This window comes from Mesoplodon densirostris, chromosome 1 (assembly GCF_025265405.1).
Source record: "Mesoplodon densirostris isolate mMesDen1 chromosome 1, mMesDen1 primary haplotype, whole genome shotgun sequence".
Taxonomy (NCBI): domain Eukaryota; kingdom Metazoa; phylum Chordata; class Mammalia; order Artiodactyla; family Ziphiidae; genus Mesoplodon; species Mesoplodon densirostris.
The window spans coordinates 137,755,832-137,778,562 of NC_082661.1; the positions used below are offsets into that span (position 1 = coordinate 137,755,832).

At 34.4% G+C, this 22,731-nt stretch overlaps 1 protein-coding gene across 9 annotated transcripts in view; it reads right to left on the bottom strand.

The window, feature by feature from the left end:
• ADGRL3 (adhesion G protein-coupled receptor L3) overlaps nt 1–22,731 on the bottom strand; it is a 585,975-nt gene that overhangs the window by 26,037 nt on the left and 537,207 nt on the right. For 5 of the 9 annotated variants that reach the window (XM_060090762.1, XM_060090753.1, XM_060090771.1 and 2 more), the window contains 3 exons: nt 13,681–13,849; nt 6,754–6,879; nt 38–134 (listed from right to left, as the gene is read on the bottom strand). In XM_060090762.1, coding sequence (XP_059946745.1) covers nt 38–134; nt 6,754–6,879; nt 13,681–13,849 — 392 coding nt within the window. Of the gene's footprint in view, nt 1–37; nt 135–6,753; nt 6,880–13,680; nt 13,850–16,399; nt 16,427–22,731 lie in introns of all 9 variants that reach the window. The other 4 variants (XM_060090744.1, XM_060090717.1, XM_060090727.1 and 1 more) reach the window with 1 other exon arrangement.

Sequence of the window (22,731 nt, forward strand, 5' to 3'; positions counted from 1 at the left end):
CAAAAAAGAGTGAATATGAAAAATTATTTCTAATTACCTCTGTTGAGTGATGCTGAACTGTTTATATCTCCAGTAATGAAGGAAGATTCTGACTGCTTTCGGACCGTGTCATTCCACATCCTACGAATTCGGCTCTGGATGAGGGAAAGGAAAAAAAGGAAATGCACTCACCACACTGTGAATTTTCACACGTATTGTTCTTTTTTTGTTTCTATTTCAGTTATATGAGGCTTATATTTCTGGCATCTGGCAAATGTACAACTTCTATATGCTTGTAGTACAGTAGCATGAGAACATCAGGAACTAAATTAATGATAATAATTGGTTCTCATTAAGTGTATTCTTAAATGCCTATGCCAGAAATAATTATAACTATTTAAAAGGAATAAATGTAACATACTATACCAATTTAAACAGGAAGATACATAGAAATGTACTCTAGATAGAATTTAATAATTTAAATTTCTAATGTAAAAAATTATTTTCATTGTAACTTTTATGGGAATGGAATATTTAAATATGCATTAATTTGTAAGTTTTATTAACAAAAGATTTACTTATGAATTCAGAATCTTGCAAGAAGAAACAGTTTGGTAAGAAAAGAACAGAGTATATTACAATGTTACTAAACTTAACATTTTCCATAAATTTTGTAAGACCAATGTAATTTTACAGGTTACATACTATCTCAACTTTTCTTTCTTTTGAAGGAGATAAAGGAAGTCGATTCATCTTTATTCATTTCTAGACAGTAGGAAGTTTTATAGAGAACTGAAAATTCTTACATCATTATATATATTCTCAAATTCAATTTTCCAAGTGTCTGATAATTCAAGAAAGCAGTGTAATATTTTTGCATTGGGGGGACTTTTTTCTGGTTTATTGCTTTGCTATTTTATTTGAGTTAGGGATCAAAAAGTATTAACAATCTTGTGAGCAGGAAACAAAATATTTTCAGAAGCTTTTCCAAGGATGAAAAACTTCTTAGAACTATTACTAGTACTAATGGTGAAATCAAGCTCACAAATGGGTTATGTTCCAAATATATTTGAATTCCTTGAATAATAGGAGTACTTAATCTTAAAATATTAGACAATTGGTTTTATGAACATTGGGATATGTTTATCTTTTAGAAATGTCTAGATTGTTATATAGATCAGCAAATACATACATACACATACACATACAGCAAAACCAATAAAAGTACAATAAGAAAACTGGTGCAGTAAAACCTGCACTTGAAAAATACTTCAAAACTTCAAACTGAAATACTGAGAACAAATCTCTCACATTTGTTTTATCAGTTAACTAATTAAAAATACTAATAACCCTCTACTGCACACCAAATACTAATCTAGGAAATAAAATGGAGAAAGGCAAACACAGACATCTTTGCCTTCATGGAGTTGCTAGACTAGTAAGTGACAGACTAATCAAATATAAATTAACAAAAATAAATGCAAAAGTACAATGTGCCCACAAATCTCCATAGAAGCATTACTTATAGCTGAAAACTGTGAACAACCCAACTGATTATCAATGGTAGAATGAATGAATAAATTATAGAACAATATACAGCGATGAAAATAAAAGAGCAACATAGCCTCCTGAAGCAACGTAGATTTCCAAGGAAAGGAGGAAAACATAAAAGAATATGTATTGGATGATTTTATGTGGATAAGTATCAAACACATGCAAAACAAAAAGTACTGTTAAAAGTTAAGATAGTGACTATGTTTTGAGGTGAATGATTGAGAAGGGTTTAAATGGTTTCTGAAGCACTCTCCATATTCTAATATTTGGTTTGGGGAAGGGCAATAAATCACCGTGCCATACGCTTTATATTTTGCATGCTTTTAAAATGTTTTTTATAGTGCTTAATTGAAATAATTTTTAAGTGCACATAACAAGAGAACATGTTTAGGAAATCTGAGAACATTGCACTGAAGAAGTAATATCTCAGCTGAGAGTTGATGGAATTATGATCATTGTTAGGTGACATTTATTTGAGCTGCCCCCATTATCTTCTATTATTATTTTCATTAGTCTCCCCTACCTGGGCTAGCCACACCTGTTCCCCTGCCATTCCTTAACACACCAAGCACAATTCTGTCTTAGGGTTTTTTTTTTTTTTTTTTGTGGTACGCGGACCTCTCACTGTTGTGGCCTCTTCGGTTGCGGAGCACAGGCTCCGGACGCGCAGGCTCAGCGGCCACGGCTCATGGGCCTAGCCGCTCCGCGGCATGTGGGATCCTCCCAGACCAGGGCACGAACCCGTGTCCCCCGCATTGGCAGGCGTACTCTCAACCACTGCGCCACCAGGGAAGCCCCTGTCTTAGGTTTTGTATGATTATTTCTTCTGTCTGGCGTGCTCCTTCCTCAGATACTGGTATGGATAAATCTTTCACCTCTTCAACTTTTGCTCCTGAAAGAGACCTAACTTGATCACCCTATTTAGAACTGTAGTGCACGCACCCAACTCTGCAATTTCTGCCCCCATAGCATTACCATCTTCTACAATATTATTATAATATAGTTATTTCTTATATTTATATTTAATGTCCAATAATTAATGTCCAATGTCTGCATTAGGTTTGAGGCTCTAGAAAAACAGAAATTTTGGGAATTCCCTGGTGGTCGAGAGGTTAGGACTCCATACTTTCACTGCCAAGGGTCCAGGTTCAATCCCTGGTCGGGGAACTAAGATCCTGTGAGCAGCACAGCATGGCCAAAAGAAAAAAAAGAAAAACAAAAACTTTGTCTTTTCTTGTTCAGTGATGTATCACACACCAGAAATAATGACTGGTACACAGTGATTATTATATGTGTATATACATAAAATATGTATGATAAATATAATATTTAAATATTTCAATTCTTTCTATGTTCTAGGTTTTATGCTATGTATTTTTCATGTATTCACTCTTTTATTCATTACAAAATTGAGGTTTAGAGGTTCACATGTCCAATATCACAGACCAAATAAGTGGCATAACCAGTATTTGAATCCTGATCTAGGAGATTAACAGCTCACTACATTATATCAAATAATTGCTGAAAAGGAAACGGAGAAAAGGGTAAAGTATTGCAGGCAGAAGAAAAGTATACAGTATGTGGCACAGAGACAACACTTCAATGTTCATGGAACGAACCAGGACAAGCCTTAGAATATGGCAGTGAATAAAGCAACTCACAGAAAACTACATACAATAAGGTACCATTTTAAAGAAAGATTTAAAAAAGGTGAAGTAAACAACATCTTTATTGGAGGTGAAGAAATTATTGGAGAAGTCAAGGAAATGAAGAACAAAAGTTAGTAGCTGTCTCTGGTAGGGAGGCATAGGGAGGGATTGGTTAGGGAGGGGTTTCAACAAGGGAAAAATATATGGAAAATATTGTTTCCTAAGTTGGTTGGTGAGTTCTCAGGTATTGATTTTATTATACTATGCTTCACAATTTAATATATGCCACATATATTTTTTTATGTTTCAAATATTATGTAACAAAAGTAAATACATTTACAAAGTCAGTAAAACAAATGAAAGATAAATGACAGAACAATTAATGGAAGGTCAAGGTGGAAAGGACAATACTTCAGCTCATAGTTTTTAAAAATACACACACATACCAATCCTATACACATCTCTGTGAATATATATTTGTGTGTGATTATGGATATTACCAACTTTTTATAAGTGATTACCACCAGGGGATCAACCAGGGTGGAGAGGATTTTTAATTTTTAGTCTTGCCAGTCACACTCTTTCATTACCTACATAGTAGCCACATGATCTTTATTACATGTGGATGATTTCCTGTCACTGTCTTTTCTAAATGATCCCATTACCTTTCTAAAGTAATCAGAATAAAATGTGAACTCCCATACTCTTAAAATACCTAAGGATCCATCTCCAGCCTTCTTTGACTTCATCTCCTACTCACTCTCTCACCACTTTAGCCAATGACATTCTTCTTATTCCCAAATTTGCAAGGTCTCACCCACCTAAAGGGCTTTGTATTTGATGTTCTCTCACCTGGAATTTTCTTTCCCTGAACTCCCTTCCTGTCACTTCCCCAAATAGTCTTTGCCTAGCGCTTAATCTAAGTAACCACCTGGACTTTCTGTATCACATAACCATATTTGGTTATCCACCAGCTCTCATAATCTGATATTCCCTGTTAGTTTATTTGTTTGTTAATAAATTTTCTGCATTTTACAATTAGAATGAAAGCTCCAGATCATGGGGAAAGTTATTTGTCTTTCAACAATTTTATCACCAGAGCTTACAAGACTGCTTGGCATTTAAAGAGAAACTCAATGTTTCTCAACAAAAAATATAACAATTGTGATTTTAGAAGTTCTCTGATGTGGAAAAAGGCATCTATACTCCCCAAAGTTTACCTTAATATCAGTGAGTGTTTTAGACTTTGCTCATGGAAGTTCACAGTTAATATGAAATATTTATGATTTTTACCTAAACAGACTAGATTTAAGTGACTATCATTTTATGTAGGGTTGGATTGTTGTAATTAATCAGAATTAGTATTATATTAAGCATAATAAAAAACCTAATATTGGGTTTTTTTCCCAATATTAGAATTGTGATGTTATAACTGTAAAAGTGAAAAAAATGACACAGCTTTAAAATATATACCTGAAATTATAGTCTGCAATAATGACACTAGTAAGTGGTACCTGCTCCAGTTTATTGAGCATGTACAGTATGCTGTGTTTGGTATACATTAGCTTGATCTTCCTAACAACATAAGAAATCAGAAACCACTTTACTTATGAAAAAACAGGGTCAGTGAGATTTAATAAATTGTCTTGTGTCACAGCTGGTAGGTACATGGTAAGGCTAGAATTCAAACCAAGTTCTCCCCACCCACCAAGTTTATGGTTATTCTATTAAGCTGCACTGCCCTATCATGTAGCTTAGAAGTAATACTAAACACTGCACAACTCTGTTCTAACATAATAAATGAAGCTCCAAAGTGTTGTTTCATTAAGGGCATATGCCAATAAAATGACTACGGGATAATGGTTGATGAGCTCGGTTTTATGAGAAGGATGCACAAACAAATCAAGTTAAATGACATAGAGAATCTCGGCAATTTAAAAGTTGTGGAAAAGATTGTTACAAATAAGAGAGTTAAGCATTATCAGGTTGAAAATAAAGGAATGGATTACAAGGAGGTCATGCTGTAAGCATCATCCAGGTATGCCCCAACTCTTATGTGAAACTTCAGACTTTTAACTGACAAATTTAGTAGTCCTAGACTAAGAAATCTCAGTCCACCTAACTTGGAACATTTGTTTCCCCTAATTTACAACTTTGCAACCTCAGTAAGGCACAGAAATAATAAAATAAATTCAAATTATTAATAGCTGTATATTATATGTAGGAATAAGTTCGTGATCATTATGACAATTAGTGCTTGTTAGGTGTTGAGATAGTCTGATAGGTTTGACAGTTATAGGTTAGTTTTAAAATTTTTAGTTGGAAATATTAGATTGATATTAGATATGTAGTTTTATTTGTAAGATAAAAGAGAACTCCTTTAGTGTGAGGAAAGTGTTTATTTCCAAGAATATTGTTCATTATCTTTGGTTTATAGAGTTTTCCAAGTGCTAGTTAGGTGTGTACAACGGTCCAGTCTGACAGTGAATGTGTTTGAGAGAATCAGATATATTAGATTTGTAAATGATATTTAAAGGTTACGAGGATATTTAATTTTCTAAGCATATGAATGGAATTGTTTAGGTGAATTTAATTGATTAAATTTACAAGCTGATTGGAAATTAGTCAAAGAACAAATGAAGTGTTCTTTTTTATATTATATATAAAGTTACCAAGTTAAAAAAATAGATTTATAAGTTGAGCTGAGTTAAAAAAATGTTATTGATTTATAACTTTATCTAGGAATTAAAATTCAAGTCTTCTTCAGAAAATTGCTATTAACAACACTGAAAAAATGATTGTTTTTCCCACTGAACCATACAATCTTAAAAATATTAGTATACTAGTTGGAACCCAAACTCATTCATGCATGACCCACATATGTCTTTTATTTGACTGGCTCATTTTAGTCATCCTAGAGTTGCTGAACTTTCTACGTAATAATTTTTGGACTGACATTGTGGCCTGGGAAAAATGGCAGACAGGTTACCTAAAAGTTTAAAATTTCCTTGATGAGGGATAATGCAGCTACTATATTTAATGCTGGACTGATGGAAGTAGCACTTAGATCAGTTAAGTCAATGATGCTATTATGGTATTCTTCACTACCTGAATTGCCCTTCGATTTACCAGCATACAATATGGTATGAGTTAGAACTGTTTTTATTAAACATACCATCTAATAAGTAAATACAGTATATGATAAAGAATTATTACACTAGTTAAGAGAAGTAATTAACTCAAGAATCATATATCTATGTAAAATATTACTTTCTTAGAATTTTGGGTGAAATGCAAAATTCCTTTCCTTACCTTCTATATTCATTCAACTGGGAATAATCTGAAATCATGAATTATTATGCAAACTTAGACCCTAAACTTCACTTTTTTTGCAATTTGGTTTCTTAAATTTCTGTCATAATCATTTTCATTTGAGACACACTAAAACAAAACAACAAATTTGATATGTTAAATACTTGGGATAGAAAATAGATCTCATCAAGAAAGGATAGCAACCCATAACAGAATACAGGTAAGAGATATTTCATTTTAGTTAACAAATATTGTTTACCTGTGAGCCTGTGGAGTACCGTCCAGGAGTTCGAGAACCAGATGTTTTCCCTGAGCCAATGGAGCTCTCTGTACTTTTGCCACTACAACAATGTGTTCGCAGACATTTCCCATACTCTTTTCGTACCTAGCCAAAAATATTAACTTCTGTTAGTAAGTAATTCATTTCAGCTAGGAAATATAAAATGCATGTGTTTTATTTTAGATAATTAATATAATTTTTTTTGCCCTACAGATATAAAAAAGTCTGTTCAGCATATATTTTATACATTTTTTACAATATAAAATAATATTCATACTGTCAAGATTGAAATTTTGAATAATTGGAGCCTTTTAAAACACACAAACACACATATGTCCAATCACACTATAATGATACAGTCTCAGTTGAAAAAACAAAAACTTAAGACTCTTCAAGATACTATTTTTAGCTTCATAGATTTGATAGGAAGTAGCCTATCTAACTCTTTCGCCATTCCCTTTTCTCTCTAACTTCCTCACTAGAACAGTTGTACTGTTCTTTAGGCAGAAGTGTAGTGAGGAAGTTAGAGAGAAGAGGGAATGGAGAAAGAAGGAGAGGGAGAAAGAGAGGAGAGAGAATATTTAAAGACAAAACAGAAAAAAAAAAGGAATGTGTTGGGCTAAGCATTTTTTAAAATTTTATATTTCTCTGAAATTTATTTATCTTAAAAGAGGTCAAATTTGCAACTTGAGACTATAAAATATCCTCAAAATATTTTAAATTCATTCCTTCAAAATAGTTCTATTCAATAATTACAGAGAAATATGATTGCTTTTCTATATAGCACTGTGATTACATTATTAATCCTTGTTGTAGTATAAAAATCACAGGATAGGGCCTCCCTGGTGGCGCAGTGGTTGAGAGTCTGCCTGCCGATGCAGGGGATACGGGTTCGTGCCCCGGTCTGGGAGGATCCCATATGCCGCGGAGCGGCTGGGCCCGTGAGCCGTGGCCACTGGGCCTGCGCATCCGGAGCCTGTGCTCCGCAACGGGAGAGGCCACAGCAGTGAGAGGCCCGCATACCGCAAAAAAAAAAAAAAAATCACAGGATAAAAGGAGATAAGCATTTTTTAGCTGATGTTTCCAAACAAGAAAATATATCAACAATTTTGGGGAAAACTTTGATCATGTTTATTTAAAAATTTTTATTATTGCCTATTTAATCAAACAAGACATACAAAAATAAACAGTAACTGTTCTAAATCTCACCTCCACTAGCAACATCAAGAAAAATAATCACCAACTACTTGTTCATCAACTAAAAACACATTCTAGGATGACTTACTGGTTTTATAGTCACAAATTTTACATTCATTATGAAATAACACTGTATATATGTTATTCTTAGCACTTTATTGATTTCACATGAGTTCATAGTTTCCAGAATTTGTGACAATGTAATATTATTTAAAACAAAGTTATAAAAACATGCTTTTTTGAGAATTGTTATTTAGAATCAAAAACAAAAAAAAGGAGTGTGAATGACACATTAAAATTAGTATTTGAAATAAAACATTACATCTTAATGTAGTAACATTCATTCTATCAAAGATATAGCAAAATCAGAGACTGACTATATTCATATTTTTTTGAAGAATTCACATTCATTAAATACTTATAATGTGATAGGAACAATGATACAGAGTGAGGTGAATCAAAGCATGGAGGAGGAGAGCCTGATAGGAAGTGGGTAGGCAGACCAAGGAAGGCTTCTCAGAGAAGAGGACTTCTTCAAGCTATCTTTAAAAGATAGGTTGGAATGTGTTGGTTTTGAAGATTAAGTTGAAAGAATGGATAGTTAAGAGAAAAAAGGCATTCAGTGAGAACAAAACAGAGAGGCATGATGTGCTAAGCTTTGAAGCCTTTCTCTGATTTGTAATGTCAAAATTACATATTATTTAATATATTTAAGTTATATTAATGTTTTCCAACCAACCTCTTCTATGCTATATTTCTCAATAATTAGAAATAATTATTTTTATTCACTATTTACAAGCCAATTCATATTTTGTTTATTTTTTTAAAGAAGTAAGTTTGTGCCCACCTGTGTGTGTCCAAGACATGTGTGAGTTTTGGGAGGGTGAGATGAGAAGCTTCTACTTTTTAATCACTATTTGCTAGGAACTACGCTAGTCTCCTCCCTCAAAATGACTCTGGGAAGGGCTTCCCTGGTGGCACAGTGGTTGAGAGTCCACCTGCCAATGCAGGGGACACGGGTTCATGTACTGGTCTGGGAAGATCCCACATGCTGCAGAGTGGCTGGGCCCGTGAGCCATGGCTGCTGAGCCTGCACCCCCACAGCCTGTGCTCTGCAATGGGAGAGGCCACAACAGTGAGAGGCCCGTGTACCACAAAAAAACAAACAAACAAACAAACAAAAACTCCTATAGGAAATATGATTGTTAAATGTCCATAAGAGCCAATACTGTCTATAGATTCAGTGCAATCTCTCGAAAAAATTTCAATGATATTCTTCAGAGATATAGGAAAAACAATCCTAAAATTTGTACAGAACCACCAAAGTCCTCAAACAGCCAAAGCAATCCTGAGAAAGAACAAAGATGGAGGTTTCATGTTTCCTGATTTCACACTATACTACAAAGCTAGAGTAATCAAAGCAGTATGGTATTGGCATAATAGACACATAGACAGTGGAACAGATGGAGAGCCCAGAAATAAACCCTTGCATATATGGTCAACTAATATCTGACAAGGGAGCCATGAATAATTAATGGAGAAAAGACAATCTCTTTAATAAATGGTATTAGGGAAACTGGTTAACCACATGCAGAAGAATGAAATTGAACCCCTATCTTATACCACCCACAACATTTAACTCAAAATGGATTAAAGAATTAAACATAAGACCTGAAACCACAAAACTTCTAGAAGAAAACAGGGGAAAACTCCTGGACATTGGTCTTGACAATAATTTTTTTGATATGACATCGAAAGCACAAGCAACAAAAGCAAAAGTAGTAAGTTGTACTACATTAAACTAAAAAGCTTCTACACAGCAAAAGAAACAACAGAATTTATTAGCAATCTACAGGATGGAATAAAATATTTGCAAATCATATATCTGAAAAGGGGTTAATACCAAAAATATATAAAGAACTCATACAACTCAGAAGTAAAAAAACAAACAATCCAATTTAAAAGTGGACAAAAGAAATGAATAGAAGTTTTTTACCTAAGAAGACATACAAATGGCTAACATGAAAAGATGCTCAACATAACTAATTAGAAAAACGCAAATAAAATCACAATGAGATATCACTTCACATCTGTTAGAATGGCTAGCATCAAGAAGAACAAGAGATAAGTATTAGTGAGGATAAGGAGAAAAGGGAGCCCTTGTGAACTGTTGGTAGGGATGTAAATAAGTACAGCCATTATGGGAAACAGTATGGTGGTTCCTCATAAAATTGGAAATAGAACTACCATATGATTCAGCAATCCCACTTCTGGGTATATATCCAAAGGAAATGAAATCAGGATCTTGAAAAGATGTCTGCACTCCCACATTCATTGCAGCACTATTCACAACAGCCAAGATACGGAAGCAACCTAAGTGTCCATCAGTGAATGAATGGATAAAGAAGATGTGTTACATATATCTAGGAATATTATTCAGCCACAAGAAAGAAGGAAATCCTGCCATTTGCAACAATGTTGGATGGACCTTGAAGGCATTACGCTAAGTGAAGTAAGTCAGACAGAGAAAGATGAATCCTATATGGTATCACTTATGTGTGGAATCTAAAAAAGCCAAACTCATAAAAACAGAGTAGATTAGTTGTTACCAGATGTTGGCTGTGTGGAAATGGTGGTCAAAGGGTACAAACTTCTAGCCATAAGATGAATAAGTTCTAGAAATCTAAGGTACATGATGATGATTCTAGTTAACAGTACTGTATTATACAGTTGAAAGTTGCTAAGAGAGGAGATCTTAAGTGTTCTCACCACAGAAAAGATGTTAGATGATAGAGGTATTAGCTATTAACACTATGGTGGTAATTATTTCACAGTACATAAGTGTATCAAATCAATACATTGTATACCTTAAACTTACACAATGTTATATCTCAATTATACCTCAATTTTTAAAAAAGGAATAAAAGAAAAATCTCCTAAGACTGTTTCTGCAATTTCAAAGAGAAGTATCTGGATTTTTTGTAGGCAAAAAAACGGTGAATGATAATTCGATGTCCATATTCTCTGATGTTGGGCTATGTTCTTGACACCCAATAAAAATGCCACCAAAATTGAAAAATTCAAAACACAGAATGCATGAAAAAAATATGCTTATTAATAGTTATTATAAATCATAAAAATAAGCTTCTGAATCAGGGCCTGGCACTTTTTTTCAGACAGTCAATATTTCAGGCTTTGTGAACCAAGAGGCAAAACCAACAATGCTGTGTGTGTACTTATTTTAAATTTTAAATGTATCCATTTAAAAATGCAAAAACAATTCTTGGCTGACTGATTGTAAAAATTAAAAGCAGCTGGACAAATCTGGCCCACAAGCTGTGGTTTGCTGAACTCTGTTCTAATGAATCACAAAATTGAGCTTGATGACATATATTTTTTTAAAATTTCACTTCTGTTAAATATGTTCAATATACTAAAAATTCTAGACTTGTTTTTGGATCCTGAGGTCTGGTATCTCTACCTGGACATCAAAACATTGACATATATTTGTAATACAATAAAAATAATAATTGGGAAAACTAATAGGTACTGGCTAATAAAAAAATAATTACAATCAAAATCATTCATGCACAAAGCACAAAACTATTTTCTGTTCTGTAGAAAACATCAATATAAACATTAAAATTTAAAAATGTGTTAGTCCAATTTCCAGCTAATACATAAAATAATGGATAAAGCTGGTTCCCTATATTTGAAGATGTTAGTATAACTAAATATGATGGCCCAATATTCCCTTATTTATATGGACAAATGTCACCCTTTCCCTTAATCTCCTGATTTTGCACCCATCATTCTACATATTGCTCTTGACAATCAGTGATAGTTTTTTTCTACCAAAATCTAGAAATCCTTCCAAGTGCTTAGTCTTTCTGACTTCTCTGAAGTGTTTTATAATACTGACAAGTGTCTACTTCTGGACATTTCCCCCTTATCTTTCATTTAGGTCTTATCTTCTCATTCTTCTCCTCAAACACTTTCTTCCTTCTATTTCTATTCTTACTCATTACTAATGTCTCCTACTCTTCATAATCATCAAGTGTGTTAGACTGTGTTAGACTTACCCAATTCCTCATCTTCCTGGGGTACAAAAAGTAGAGTATGTTTCCCAGTTTTCCTTGCAGTTTAGTTGGTATTATTTATAGTGTCCTATCTGACGGAAGGTGAGTAGAAGTGATGTGAACCACTTCCAGACTTTTTATACAAGATCTTCTCTCTCTTTCTCAGACTATCTGCTAGATGTCAACACCCAAGGTGGTTGTGGAAATTGAACAGTAAGGTTGGCTGAGCTTTCATTGGCCTGTGTCCCTCTATGAGGCACACTCATCAATTGGGCAATGAGTAAAAAATACCTTTATTAGGTTAAATGATGGCAATTTGGGGTGTATGTACACTAAGTATTTGGGAAGATTCATCCCTTCCAACACAACCTCTTTTCTAAATTAATTCTAATCCATTAGATTAGAATCCATCCATTCTAACATCATAAACTCTTTTCTTTTCTGTAACTTACATTTACAGGTCTGACTAATCAATGCTATTCTAGCCTGTATTTAAGATCATGCCAACACATTTTTAATACCTACCACTACATAAAACTGAAACAGGATAAAACTGGATGCATCTCAACAAGTAGACACCTTTCTCAACTTTTATTTGAGGTTCTCTTAGTCTCTTAAGCCAAAAATCATAGAGGTGGATATCTTTACTCTTTATTTTCCAAAAACAATTTTAGGTCTTATAGTTTCTTTCTTAGAAAAAAAAAATTCACTTCTTGCCATTTCATTTTCAGAGCCACCTCTCAATATCTCATAATTATTTTTATTACCTCCATTTTACACATGATGAAACTGGGGCATATAAAGGTTAATTAAGTGGCCCAAAGTCACATAAGCCTTTAAGTAGAGGAGCTAGGATTTGGACCCAGTCCTGGTTCAGGGGTCTATATAATCAGAACTACAAAGACCACATTTATAATAGAGTTAAACAGTGTAAGAAGAGAAAATCAATCTTGAGATAAAAAAATGCAATGTAAGTATTTAGTTGCTAAAATCAACTTTGAAAATGAATATATTGGCCTTAAAGATGTGAAAAATCATAAAAATAGACCAATATTAAAATTAAATATTGCATTCTAATCAAAATCATAGATTTTATAAAAGATGCTTTTAAAGAAATACAGAGATCTTTACTAAGTTTCCACCATTCATTTAAAAAATAAATGTTTTTATCATAAAATGTTTAGATAATTATATTTTCTAGAATATATCAATACAAATTAGTTTTTTTAAAAAAGAAAAATATATATTTGCTATGCCATGCCATATATGTATATATATACATATATCCCCTGCCTCCATAACATCTTAGAAAATCTACTCCCTAATATACAAATTCCATGTGTCTGCCAATAAAAATATTAAAGACTATAAGGTCAAATCTATAAGAATATAATTTTTGTACATTGTCCAAATCAAAATATTTTGATTCTGTTTTTTTGCTGTTAAGCACATTTGCCATTTTTATGCTTTCATTTTATGTCTGTTTTGTCTTTACTATTATAAAAATAAAATCAATTAAGTAATATATTTATTTCTTAGAGACAAACACATCAAGAATGATTTATGTTATGGGTACTTTGCTGTCATAGAATATATGCTATTTATTCTTGAACAGAGAATGCTAGCTTACCTTCTTTTGTAGGACACAATGGAAAATGAATATAAACATTCCCTGTAGAGAATTGAAAATGGTGAAGAGATACGCCATGATGACTGTGCTTTCATTAATATACATGAGTCCAAAGGCCCAGGTCAATCCTAATAGGCAGAGAAGAGCTATTGCACCTATAACCCATGACCTGCAGAGAGAAGAGAAAATTAAGGGTTATCAAATAATTTGTCTTTTTTAACACAGTCATGTTGTATCAACAATACTGACACTGAAAAAAATGTTACAGTTTTATTGACAGAAAATGTAAGACAGGTGGTATAAGTACTTTAAGATTTTAATGAGAACTTACATGTTTTCAAGCTTGAGGAGATATACATGAATGAAGATGCTATAAACACAGAAATTCACTTATGCAAAAGCAGATTTGTACTATTAAATTATTCATGTATTTGCAGCACATATGCAAATGGTATGGATATGTAATTATGGTGAATGGCAAGGGGGAAGAGTCTGTAAAGCTATGTTAGTCTCCACTGGTCTCATTGGTATGATAACATTTGTTTGATTGGACTCTTTCCATTAATCAAACACTTGTTTCATTGGACTCTTCATCTGATACACTTTTACCCCATTTTTCCAAATTTCCTCTTTTTTCCATAAAAAATTTAGTGTTTACAGACAAGAACAGAAGGAACCAGTATATGGAAGATTGTATAAAATTTGAAACTTCTATTTTTCTGATTCTATAGTTAAGTAGAACAAGTGTGAGATACAGTAAATGGGAAAAAATAGTTCCCCTCTAGATCACCATCTACTCTTTCAGCCTTTGGATTGCTGTGTCTTGGGTTATGTTGGACTAGACTTTGGACACCAGGCAATTGGCAGCTTTGTTGAAAAGAAGCCCAACAGCTCAGGACACCTTCATGTCTTTGAAGTGTCTGCAAACTCGCGGGAGAAAATGAAGCTGAGAATGGGATGGAGAGGGATGAACAAAGTAGTCCAAAATTGAAGACAAATTCTCACTCTCACTCCATTCCCTTAGTTTCCTCCAAGCTGCCATTCACAATAGTAATAAATGGGTGACAAAAGCCCACATATTTGTAGCTATGTATTATGTATTTACTATCAAAATAAAATAAATCTTTCCAATAGACAGGAATCCAATAACTGAAAATGGAATCTTCTCAACTTCTCTCTAAGTATATAGAATAGGACCAAAACAGTCTAGATCTCTATATTCTTATGAACCCACCTTTTCCTTTCCCAGTATACCTTCCTGAACATGGTAATCTAATATTTATTTTTAGCAGACTACTATCTGCTATTTACATTGTCTAAGGAATAAATATGGGGATTGAAACTTTGCAAAATGAAGGGGGAAAATCACATATGTTTACTATAATCTGAAGCTGGGTTTAATAATTTTTTCAGAGAGAACTACGTCTTAAGAAAGATATGTCCCAAAGTAGTCAAATATTATTAAAGTCTTATTAAAATTAATCTCAAATATTTACCATTTTTCTTCTACAACCGTCAGCCACTATATTTCAAATGTAAACATCCACTAAATTTAATGTGCTTAATTTAAAACTTTAATATTCTTGAATAAAGAATCCCTAAAGGAAGCTTGCCATTGTATGTGGCATGTTTGTTTATACAAATTAGAAAACATCTTAGATATTAATATCTTATTTTACAAGCAGATTCAGAAGTATGAGAACTTTCAAGGTAAAGCTCTTATTTGTTTACAGGTATTGGAATAAGGAAAAATGGGAAGAGTCGCCATTAAGTCAAAATTGCTATTCAGATTTAGAAATAAAATGATAGGATAAAATACTCTAGCCAGCTATTATCCACTAGAAAACACATGATGGGCCCAAGTGTTAATGATATAAAAGAGTGATGAGCCCAACTTGCAAAGAAAAAAATAAGCAAGAACATGAAGAAGTAAGTGAAATGGTATTGGAGAAAATGAAAACAAAGGACTCTTCACCAGAAGAACAAACTGAAAGTCTACAGCAAGGTCACCCAAAGGTTGCCAATCTTAATTACAGGACATGTAATTTTAAAATGTATAAAGGAAAAAAAGCCCAAATATTAGCATTTGTGTTTATGCTTATAGATTAGTACAGACTTGTAGCTTTGTTTTAGAAATTTAAAAGATACGTTCATAAACAATTAGATCAACAATCAAGTGACGTATCGAATTTGAAAGAGACAATTTTGCATATATAAAGTTTAATTTTTGAAGGAGGTATTTTCCCCTCTTTTGTATATTTAACCTAAAAATTCATTAGTTTCATTTGCAATTGGGTAGTTTCATACCCCTGAGATCATTTGAAGATATAACACTAAATCACGAAATAATTTTAGATGAATGATGTCCAAACAAACAACAGAAATGAGGACATATGCAACACAGAGGAGCACACTGAAATGAAAGGAGAAATCTATTAAAAGCAAAACAAGTCTGTACCACATGAAGTTGCTATTACTATGGTGCTAAATTCAGGTGATATCCAATTAAAAGAGGTGAAGCAGAATTTTTCTGGCAAAACACCTGCAGCATATTTATTATGCATAGAAGTTGTATGCCTGATTATTTTCCTGCACAGTTTGCTCTTCTGCCTCAATGTGAATGACAGAAGCTCTAATGATTTTTCAGTACTGATCTGACAGCTGGTTCATGGGACCACACTGATAAACGGAATTTATCAGCCATTCAGGTCATTCTTACTTGATGAAGGGTCTGTTATCCTCATAGCTAAAGAATGCATAGACATAAAGACAAGAACACCAACATTAGCATTTTATGACAAAGAATTTCATATGAAAAATATTCTCCTGGTCCCCAAAGGCCTCTGTCCCCCACCTCCCTAAAAGGTATCATAAATTTCCCTTTATATCTAAAAAGTAAATGCTAAAATGACCATGAGAACTTAAATAATGAGGAATAAAATCAATTTTACAATACTGCAATATCCCTTATGAGACTAAAAAATTCCATTTTTTCATCATGTGCTCATATTACTTGTGACTTGACAGAGACATTTATTTCTAAGAGATCACATTTCTCTAGAGAATGAGAAATCTTATGAGCAATCTGGAAAAGGCTTGGGGGCATACTTAAAATGACAGATTTCATGTCACCTAAAGGTCTTCTTATTGTATAATATTAGTAGGTAAGATTACTTAATTATGGACAGTACACTTCTGAGTAATTTTAACTTGCAGATGATTGACCTGAGTTAAATCTGAACATTATAGCTCTTTAAAAATAATCAACCCAACTACTTTAAAATTCTTTCTGATAGTGCACTGAGAAAAAATTTTGAATAATCTTTTATAGTAATAGGAGCAAACAGATGGCACCTGTTCATTATCACTTATATATACTAATCTATTTAGTATCATCCTGATAAAATGAGATCCAAGCACCAAATTAGTAAAGACTAGTTAGGGGATATTTTTTTACAAACATAGTTGCTGCTCAGTGAATTGTGATAGGACAGAAAAGAAACAGAAAACTGTGTCCTCTTTTCTCTTACCTCTTGCAAGAGGCAATCGTTTCTGATATTATGCATATACAAGTAAAGCTCTTAGAAAGGCTCCAACTGTGATGCATTTTGAACAAAGAGAACCACTGATAAAAAAAAAAACCTTACTCTCCAGGGTGATGAAAGAGTAAAGAATAGAGTGAGAGCCTGGGCTTTGAAGCCAGTTTGCCTGAGGTTTACATCCTAACTTAATTCACTTACTAGCTATTTGATCTTAGGCAAAAATTAATTAGCCTGTGGTTGTGTCACTTTATACATCTGTAAAATGGTGGTAATTTTCTTGTGATAATGAAATGATATACTGTGTATCGAGTGCTCAGAACAGTGTCTGACATATTGTGTTTGATAAATATCACATAGTTATTATTAGACTATTTTCACAATGAAAATACAGAATTTCTTACCCAAAGAATAAAACACCAAATAATAAGGGAGAGGACTGGCAGCATGAACACAGCCTGAAGGGGTTAGTGCACCACGGCTAGCCCAGAGGGAGTCTGGGAAAAAGTACGGACCTGCTGAAGAGGCAAGAGACCTTTTCTTCTCTTTTTGTTTCCTGGTGTGTGAGGAGAGGGGATTAAGAGCACTGCTTAAAGGAGCTCCAGAGATGGGCACGAGCCGAGGCTAACAGCACAGACAACAGAGACGGGCATGAGATGCTAAGGCTACTGCTGCCGCCACCAAGAAACCTGTGTGCGAGCACAGGGCACTATCCACACCCCCCTTCCGGGGAGCCTGTGCAGCCCACCACTGCCAGGGTCCCAGGATCCAGGGACAACTTCCCCGGGAGAACACACAGCGCACTTCAGGCTACTACAACGTCACACTGGCCGCTGCTGCCGCAGGCTCGCCCCGCACTCCATAACCCTCCCTCTGCCAGGCCTGAGTGAGCCAAAGACCCCTAATCAGCGGCTCTTTAACCCCGTCCTGTCTGAACGAAGAACAGTTGCCCTACGGCGACCTACATGCAAAGGCGGGGCCAAATCCAAAGCTGAAACCCGGGAGCTGTGCAAACAAAGAAGAGAAAGGGAGATCTCTCCCAAAAGCCTCAGGAGCAGTGGATTAAATCTCCACAATCAACCTGATGTACCCTGCATCTGTGGAGTACCTCAATAGACAACGAATCATCCCAAATTGAGAAGGTGGACTTTGAGAGCAAGATTTATTATTCTTTCTGCTTTTCCTCTTTTTGCGAGTGTGTATGTGTGTGCTTCTGTGTGAGATTTTGTCTGTATAGATTTGCTTTCACCATATGTCCTAGGGTTCTATCCGTCCGTTTTTTGTTTGTTTGTTTTTTACTTAAAAATTTTTTTTCTTAATAATTATTTTTTAATTTTAATTTTACCTTACTTTATTTTTTTCTTTTATCTTCTTCCTTCCTTCCTTCCTTCCTTCCTTCCTTCTACTTTTTCTCCCTTTTATTCTGAGCCGTGTAGATGAAAGGCTCTGGGTGCTCCAGCCAGGAGTCAGTGCTGTGTCTCTGAGGTGGGAGAGCCAACTTCAGCACACTGGTCCACAAGACCGCCCAGCTCCACATAATATCAAATGGCAAAAATCTCCCTGAGATCTCCATCTAAACACCAACACCCAACTTCACTCAACGACCAGCAAGCTACAGTGCTGGACACTCTATGCCACACAACTAGCAAGACAGGAACACAACCCCAACCATTAGCAGAGATGCGGCCTAAAATCATAATAAGTCCAAAGACACCCCAAAACACACCACCAGACGTTGACCTGCCCACCAGAAAGACGAGATCCAGGCTCATCCACCAGAACACAGGCACTAGTCCCCTCCATCAGGAAGCCTACACAACCCACTGAAACAACTATAGCCACTGGGGACAGGCAACAAAAAAAAACGAGAACTATGAACCTGCAGCCTGCAAAAAGGAGACCCCAAACACAGTAAGATAAGCAAAATGAGAACACAGAAAAAAACACAGCAGATGAAGGAGCAAGATTAAAAACCCACCAGACCTAAAAAATGAAGAGGAAATAGGCGGTCTACCTGAAAAAGAATTCATAATGATGACAGAAAAGATGATCCAAAATCTTGGAAATAGAATAGAGAAAATGCAAGAAACATTTAACAAGAATATAGAAAAACTAAAAATGAAATAAGCAACAATGAACAACACAATAAATGAAATTAAAAATACTCTACAAGGGATCAATAGCTGAATAACTGAGGCAGAAGAACGGATAAGTGACCTGGAATATAAAATAGTGGAAATAACTATTGCAGAGCAGAATAAAGAAAAAATAATTAAAAGAACTGAGGACAGTCTCACAGACCTCTGGGACAACATTAAAGGCACCAACGTTCGAATTATAGGGGTTCCAGAAGAAGAAGAGAAAAAGAAAGGGACTGAGAAAATATTTGAAGAGATTATAGTTGAAAACTTCCCTAATATGGGAAAGGAAATAGTTAATCAAGTCCAGGAAGCACAGAGAACCCCATACAGGATAAATCCAAGGAGAAACACTCGAAGACACATATTAATCAAACTGTCAAAAATTAAATACAAAGAAAACATATTAAAAGCAGCAAGGGAATAAAAAAAAAAAAAAACGAATAACACACAAGGGAATCCCCATAAGGTTAACAGCTGATATTTTAGTAGAAACTTTGCAAACCAGAAGGGAGTGGCAGGATGTATTTGAAGTGATGAAGGAGAAAAACTGACAACCAAGATTACTCTATGCCACAAGGATCTCATGCAGATTTGATGGAGAAATTAAAACCTTTACAGACAAGAAAAGTTGAGAGAGTTCAGCACGACCAAATGAGATTTACAACAAATACTAAAGGATCTTCTCTAGGCAAGAAACACAAGAGAAGGAAAAGACCTATAATAACAAACCAAAAACAATTAAGAAAATGGGAATAGGAACATACATATCGATACTTACCTTAAATGTAAATGGATTAAATGCTCCAACCAAAAGACACAGACTGGCTGAATGGATACAAAAACAAGACCCATATATATGCTGTCTACAAGACGCACTTCAGACATAGGGACACACACAGACTGAAAGTGAGGGGATGGAAAGAGATATTCCATGCAAATGGAAACCAAAAGAAAGCTGGAGTAGCAATTCTCATATCAGATAAAATAGATTTTAAAATAAAGAATATTAGAAGAGACAAAGAAGGACAGTACATAATGATCAACGGATCGATCAAAGAAGAAGATATAACAATTGTAAATATTTATGAACTCAACATAGGAGCACTTCAATACATAAGGCAAATATTAACAGCCATAAAAGGGGAAATCGACAGTAACACATTCATAGTAGGGGACTTTAGCACCACACTTTCACCAATGGACAGATCATCCAAAATGAAAATAAATGAGGAAACACAAGCTTTAAATGATACATTAAAGAAGAAGGACTTAATTGATATTTATAGGACATTCCATACAAAAACAACAGACTACACATTTATCTCAAGTGCTCATGGAACATTCTCCAGGATAGATCATATCTTGGGTCACAAATCAAGCCTTGGTAAATTTAAGAAAATTGAAATTGTATCAAGTATCTTTTCTGACAACAACGCTATGAGACTAGATATCAATTACAGGAAAAGCTCTGTAAAAAATTCAAACACATGGAGGCTAAACAATACACTACTTAATAACGAAGTGATCACTGAAGACATCAAAGAGGAAATCAAAAAATACCTAGAAACAAATGACAATGGAGACACGACGACCCCAAACCTATGAGATGTAGTAAAAGCAGTTCTACGAGGGAAGTTTCTAGCAATACAATCCTACCTTAAGAAACAGGAAACATCTTGAATAAACAACCTAACCTTGCACCTAAAGCAATTTGAGAAAGAAGAACAAACAAAAACCCAAAGTTAGCAGAAGGAAAGAAATCATAAAGATCAGATCAGAAATAAATGAAAAAGAAATGAAGGAAATGATAGCAAAGATCAATAAAACTTAAAGCTGTTTCTTTGAGAAGATAAAAAAATTGATAAACCATTACCCAGACTCATCAAGAAAAAAAGGGAGAAGACTCAAATCAATAGAATTAGAAATGAAAAAGGAGAAGTAAAAACTGACACTGCAAAAATACAAAAGATCATGAGAGATTACTACAAAAAACTTTATACCAATAAGATGGACAACCTGGAAGAAATGGACACATTCTTAGAAATGCACAACCTGCCAAGACTGAATCAGGAAGAAATAGAAAATATGAACAGACCAATCACAAGCACTGAAATTGAAACTGTGATTAAAAATCTTCCAACAAACAAAAGCCCAGGACCAGATGGCTTCACAGGCGAATTCTATCAAGCATTTAGAGAAGAGCTAACACCTATCCATCTCAAACTCTTCCAAAATATAGCAGAGGGAGGAACACACCCAAACTCATTCTATGAGGCAACCATAACCCTGATACCAAAACCAGACTAGGATGTCACAAAGAAAGAAAATTACAGGCTAATATCACTGATGAATATAGATGCAAAAATTCCTCAACAAAATACTAGCAAACAGAATCCAACAGCACATTAAGAGGATCATACACCATGATCAAGTGGGGTTTACTCCAGGAAAGCAAGGATTCTTCAATATACACAAACCAATCAATGTGATACAACATATTAACAAATTGAAGGAGAAAAACCATATGGTCATCTCAATAGATGCAGAGAAAGCTTCTGACAAAATTCAACACCCATTTATGATAAAAATCCTCCAGAATGTAGGCATAGAGGGAACTTTCCTCAACATAATAAAGGCTGTATATGACAAACCGACAGGCAACATCGTCCTCAATGGTGAAAAACTGAAACCATTTCCATTAAGATTAGGAACAGGACAAGGTTGCCCACTGTCACCACTCTTATTCAACATAGTTTTGGAAGTTTTAGCCACAGCAATCATAGAAGAAAGGAAATAAAAGGAATCCGAATTGGAAAAAAAGAAGTAAAACTGTCACTGTTTGCAGATGACATGATACTATACACAGAGAAAACTAAAGATGCTACCTGAAAACTACTAGAGCTAATGAATGAATTTGGTAATGTAGCAGGATACAAAATTAATGCACAGAAATCTCTGGCATTCCTATACACTAATGATGAAAAATCTGAAAGTGAAATCAAGAAAACACTCCCATTTACCACTGCAACAAAAAGAATAAAATATCTAGGAATAAACCTACCTAAGGAGACAAAAGACCTGTATGCAGAAAATTATAAGACACTGATGAAAGAAATTAAAGATGAGAGAAATAGATGGAGAGATATACCATGTTCTTCAATTGGATGAATCAATATTGTGAAAATGACTCTACTACCCAAAGCAGTCTACAGATTCAATGCAATCCCTATCAAATTACCACTGGCATTATTCACAGAACTAGAACAAAAAATTTCACAATTTGTATGGAAACACAAAAGACCCCGAAGAGCCAAAGCAATCTTGAGAACAAAAAACGGAGCTGGAGGAATCAGGTTCCCTTACTTCAGACT